The 6,077-nt window shown below is 37.1% G+C and overlaps 1 protein-coding gene across 2 annotated transcripts in view; it reads right to left on the reverse strand.

Moving 5' to 3' along the window:
* Nucleotides 1-1,466: 1,466 nt before the first annotated feature.
* The window catches only part of TRAPPC13 (trafficking protein particle complex 13), an 18,665-nt gene continuing 14,054 nt past the window's right edge, over nt 1,467-6,077 (reverse strand). Inside the window, exons 9-11 of one of the 2 annotated variants that reach the window (XM_009327279.1) lie at nt 3,753-3,853; nt 2,686-2,833; nt 1,467-2,588 (exon numbers count right to left, since the gene is read on the reverse strand). In XM_009327279.1, coding sequence (XP_009325554.1) covers nt 2,484-2,588; nt 2,686-2,833; nt 3,753-3,853 — 354 coding nt within the window. In that variant the 3' untranslated portion in view covers nt 1,467-2,483. Of the gene's footprint in view, nt 2,589-2,685; nt 2,837-3,752; nt 3,854-6,077 lie in introns of both variants that reach the window. The other variant, XM_009327278.1, reaches the window with a different exon arrangement.

A 6,077-nucleotide genomic window follows, 5' to 3' on the forward strand; every position in this document is an offset into this window, starting at 1 on the left:
GTTCCTTAAGAACTACAAAATACAATAATATTCAAAGACTGGCTGTAGAAGGTGTAGTGTCAACTACAAGCCCTACAGCTTACTGGATTTATGGGAGAACTATCCCCAAGGTTAAAAGGAATGAAGCATTGGTTAATTATCTGAAAACTACTCTTGAAATCATCTTTATAGAGTGGTAACTTTCATTTCACATACTACAATATTGTCATGTTTAAGTTTTACTCCAGTATAGATAATATGTAACCAGAGTATTTATTAATAAACATTGATGGCATTAGCTAACCCTTTAGGAATGTGCTACAACTGGCACAATACTTAACTTGTAAACATTCTTTGTTTCTTGTATGTTAACAAAAAGGGCTTTATAGCCTAAATAAAAAACAGTGAAACCAGTAACAGGAGTTGTCATGACATGCTTTTCCATTGAAACCAGGAACAGAGGGATCATTTATGCTAAAGTCTATTTTGCCTTGAATAGGCTAGATTGTTTCAGAGAGTCATGCAATATGTCTTAATCACAGGGTGAGGAAGGAATCTTTTCCTGTGTAATAACTGCACTTTATTTTGCACTAAAATTTTTCATCCCGCTAGATCAAGTGGTAAACCACAATTCCCCATAAATACTGCTTTAATTTAAGGTCAATTGCAGTTTATCATTTAACTGAGCAAATATGCATTTAACACCTAGTTGGTTTTGTACCATTACTGTTCCATCAGCATATAAGTGTGATAGTTGTTAAAGAAAATGTTTTGCACTCAGATTGTAAACTCCTGTAACCTGCTTGCATGGAATTATATTCTTCTAACTATGCCTGATCATAAAGACACCTAATGAAATACTCAGCTTAGAAATTGTTTCAGTTGCACTTTTGGTTTTGTAACAAGTACAAAGTAAAATCACTCATGCGTAGTGAGAAAGAACTAAGTCTGCAGCTTTGGATTCATACACGGTTTCAGGGCTACAGAAAGTCATTACTGGCAAAATACAACTTGTCTACCATTTCTGTACCTCTCCTACCTCTTACAACCACATGGTTACATCTCCTTCAACTTGCGTCAGTTTAACTTGAAAATAGGTCATTAATAAAGTTATTTACATTTTTTGTCTGGATAGTTGTGGTTTTACTGCTTTAGTTTGTTGATGCATCTAGAGTAACAGGTAGATTGCATTCTTTAAAATACCTGTTTATGTTTGTTGCTCTGCACTTTATCAGATATGCAGGATACAGTTTTAATTTTTTTTTTCCTGTATGGACTCATTCCCTCAATTTAGTAAGCTGGTCCTAAATTTATCTGACATTTTAAAATTGAATTCTACACTTAAAGATTTTATGCACAGGAAAGCCTTAAGTAAAATACTGTCAAAACTAACTAAGGTTGCTAAGTGCCAATATGGTAGCTGAGAAATACGACAAGCCAGTGAGTAGAATCTTTAAGACTAGTTTAACTAGTGTTAAACTAGGAAAGGCAGTCACCATTTTCTGTATTGAATGGCTACCTTTGGGTGACCTTAGATATTTCAGCCAAAAATATTTCCATCTTTTGTCAAAACAAAGCTAGGGAGAAGTGCATTTCGGTGCTTAACCAAGTCCTGAATTCCTTCCTGCATATGCTTTGGAGAACTTGATCTAGGGCAGCCATGCAGGGTTTTTCTCCTCATTTTCCTAAAAGTCAACTCAAATGCCAATGGGATGAGAAGAATAATTTGCACCACCTCAATTTAACAATAAAAAATGCCCGAGTTCTGCTATTTTAGTTTTCAGTTCCCTACTAATTGGGAAGTAACAGCCTATTCACCGCATGCCCTGTACTGCAGGGATGCGCAGCTCTGCACAAGGCTGCAGCTAACTGGGACAGATTTGCTGTATTACTCCTTTCCAAAGACTGAGCCACAACCAGCACATTCTTTGGCTGATACTCTACTTTCTAGCTGTTAACGCCTCAACAGTGCCAGCTGCGCTCCCTCGTCTCATGCCTTTACCAGGCTCTAGTTCTTATGGCTATGCACGTACCGTGCAAATACGCTGCCACGCCAGGTACCCCGAAGTATTTCTTCCAGGGCTTTGGATTCCAGGAACTTGTCTGTAAAAGGCCAGTTCCTTCCAACTGAACAGCTTTGTCAGAACTACAATTTAAAAACTGTTTAAATATTTTAAAAATAATTAAGATAAAAATAAGTATAAAGTGCTACTATTTTATACCAACCTCACCCCCCTTCCCCAAGGTGATGTTAATGCAATATAATTTGCTAGAGCTACACTTTTTTCAAAGGCTTTATTTTCAGTAGATAAAATGCATATGCATGTTTTTAAAAGATTTTAAAACATTCAAAAAATGTTCAGAGAAATTAAATAAGCATAGTTACATTTATAGATATATAGGGATTTGGTTCCGTTTGTACACATTTTAATATGATTCGGCTGCAAAAACATCAAGAAGTTGGTCAAAAAAAAAAAGCTCAGCAGAAATACAGAATTTTTTCTTCAGCTTGCTTTGACTTCTGAAGAAACTACACAGACTTGTGCAATATCATCATACTCATACGTTCTCTTCAAAAACGTGTCTGTAAGTCTTAAGCCAGAGACACTCTAGAAAGGGAAAATATTTATAAGCGTTGTTATTAGAAAGAATTACTGAGCTTATAAAACAGCTATTTTATAACAAAACTATGCTATAAAGACTTACTTGCAATCCCTGCACTGAAGATAACAATGTCAGCGCAAGATGGAGGGATGAACTGGGGTGCAGCTTTCCAAGTTGCCTTCCTGAAACTCCACACCAGTGGATGGAATTAGTATTGCACATTTCTAAAACCAGGTCCATAGTCCTTTCGCTGCTAGAGGAAATTGAAAAACAAGAATAAACCTGTGGGCTTTTTTTTAAGCATTCAAGGACTGCAGACATGTAAATGCTTGATTACTTCATTATTCAGGTTACTATTAATCAAGCATTTATAAATAATTATAAGGCAGCAAGCAATATTTACTGTGATGCGCAGTAATTCAGTTGCATATAGCTTTGTCTGACACGAGCATCCTGTCATGGGTATAGCAATACTGGATAGCATAACACTGCTCACATTTTGCGTACAGTAAAGATTTTCGTGAGAAGTATCTGCACACCAGACACATGCTTGAGTCCCTGGCTTCAACTTCTGTTTAGAATTGCTTTATTTAAATGTCACTCTTGCAACCTTTTTATAAAGGGCTACTGTAGATCCTAGTATAAGCACAAATCAAGTCAAAACATGGATAAAGACGTACAAAAGACTACGGTGACTGTTTAGGAGGCATTCTAGCAGCGGTGCAGAACTAGCGGTAAAATCAGACTGGATACAAATGGCATTGTTTATTCTGATAAAATTAGTTGTAGTTAAAAAAAAAATCCTACATACACACTCATTTTGTTATTAGATTAACTAAGAAGGACTAAGATGATTTGTTATTTAAGTGTGGGGTGCAGTCTTAAATGACTTTGCAGCCAGTTCCATGGAATTACACTACAGATTTCTGGCAATCTCCTAGTTCAAATAGTATTAACAGATCATGATGGAAGGTTTTGTTTGTTTGTTTGTTTGGGTTTTTTAAAATCATTGTAATCCAAAAGATGTGTTTCAAGTAGTTTCATGTTGCTACAACTCATAGTAAAGACCAGGTTTGAGTTGTTTCAGGAGAAAGCACTGAAAAATGAAACGAAGACAGCCACAACTTACCCACTCAGGAAAAAGCACAAGAATCACATGACATCATTACCTGCAATTTGTTATTTTGCATGTAATGTCAAAAGGTTCTTCCAGATTTACGGTGTCTGGTATTGTCTCCAAAGAAAGCCTTACATCGCCATAACCAGGAGCCTGAGAAGGTACAAGAATGTATATTCTCAGATGCTGGATAGTAAAGCTGAAGTTTTTACTACTCAAGTTTTCATTTACTGCAACAAGCTTGGAATAAGAAGAATTTGAAGAAAGAAGATTGACTCTTTGTGCTTTCGATTTGTACCAAAGTCACAGCAGTGTTCCATCCACTACCGATGACCACCTTCTTGACAGGTTTAACAATTCATTAGACAAGGATGATCTTTATTACTAAGTTTTTCAGATAGATCACATCCTTAAAGTTTGAATACCCATATACAGCTCCTGAGAAGATCAGCTTTATTCTAAGACTGCTGTTAGGCAGATAACAGATATACTATGGACAACGTAAGTATAGTTTTCCTGCATAAACCTACCACTATTCCACAACCTAAGAAATAAGAGGATTGTTCATTCTTCTTGCTATTGCAGTCCTCCAAGCCTCTGCCAAAATAATTAATTGCCTCCAGTTAGAAAGGCACATGACATGAACACTTATCAACTATCCAATTCTGTCAGGAGCCGAACATATTTCATATGGTCTACTAACAAACCTATGATAAATATCCTAGTTACTACCAACCAGGGCTGATTCAAGATGGTAGCCTGCAGATAAAAAGCTTTAGGTTTTCAATCCCCGCAAATGATAGATAGTAAGGAAAAAACAAGGGAAAAATTTGTCCTGCCTGACAAGGCTTAGTTGTGACACGTTCCAATTCTGCTGATAGAAGGATGCTATAGTAAAAGTTACATTTACAGCTTGATTAAAAGATATTCCTGAAGAGGTCCAGAAAGCCAGTGACTGACAGGTTGGGAACAGGTTTTAGTTGTATACAGTTCATTACAGACTGAAGACAGATGACATTTTAGCAAGCGTATTAAATTGGACATTAGAGTGAGCAAAGGGATGTCAAACTGATGGAGACTTCAGACCAGTCAAGCAACATAAGAGACATAATTATCCAGCGCTGGAAAAAGGCACACATTTTCAGCTGTATTAGGTGGCAGGAAGGAATCTACTAGAAAAATTATACCCAGTTCCCTAAACAATGGGTAGTTTGTCATAACATTAGACTCTTAAGAGAGGTATATTAAGAAAAAAAACCAACAATAAAAGCAGTATTTTACAGAATAAGCTTAGCAGCAATTGACCAAATCAAGACAGATCAGAGCAGATAAGAAGGCCTAAACCAGTACATTCCTGTTGGCGTTAATAATGAGATACTTGCAAGAACTGATGGCTAGAGGTAAAGGCCTTACAGTAACACCAACAGGAGGAACGTAGTTTTCATCCAAAAATGAGATAATTGCTCAGAGTTTGGAATCAACTAGACAATTCCTTGCTTGTGCTACCCAAGCACAATGTTCTTTAACTTTGGACTGGTTCTAGCCTAGTCCTGGATTGAATGCCTGTGAGCAGGTGGAGCACCCTTGGCATACTGTGGGCATGCATCTGTCTGGTTTAATGTCACCCAAAAAGAATGTAGATGTGAATTCCAAGACCACTCCACAAAAACCCCCGAATTATGGTATGTGGGGGTGATCCAGGATACTTGTTTCAAAAGCACATTCCTGATCTGAACCAAAACAATGACGGGGGGCACAGTGCAGGTAAAATTCTGGGCCTGTGGGGGAAACAAAGGTTATAGGGCTAGTAAATGCATTAGGAGGAAAATGATGGAAGGTGAAAGGAGCCTAGAAATGAAATAATCTGATAGCGCTTAAAAGGTGAGGAGAAGATGAGAGGGAGTTGCACTGAAACTCCAAGGGGAAAAAACCAAAAACAAAACCAAAAACTGTTTGCTGCTTTTCCAAAGACAGATGTTGCTCAAAGTACACAAAGTAGCTCAGGTTTCTCTGTTAATCACTAGCACAAAACAATGATGGATGACTAAAACTAATCCTGGAGTGTGGAGGTGTGTTAGTCACCACTGTGTTTCAAATGCAATTCTCAAAGGTTCAACAAGAAGGGATGCAGAGTGAGAGAATACTGATTTAGGGAGGGGGAAAAAAAAAAAATCTGTCTTTAAATGATAGGAAAGGTCAGCTGAAAATGAGACCGTTGATTAGTTAAAAACCAAGCAACAAGTTTCAAAGTAACAGGAGTAACTAAGTTCAGAAAAAAGGGCAGTTTCTAATTTAATGGGGTTATACAGATACTTAACACCTCAACTAAAAACAAAGAGAATGACTTAGCTGTGAATTTCCAGGATCCAAGTTTCCT

The sequence above is a fragment of the Pygoscelis adeliae genome, unplaced genomic scaffold (assembly GCF_000699105.1).
Source record: "Pygoscelis adeliae isolate BGI_AS28 unplaced genomic scaffold, ASM69910v1 Scaffold26, whole genome shotgun sequence".
In the NCBI taxonomy this organism is placed as follows: domain Eukaryota; kingdom Metazoa; phylum Chordata; class Aves; order Sphenisciformes; family Spheniscidae; genus Pygoscelis; species Pygoscelis adeliae.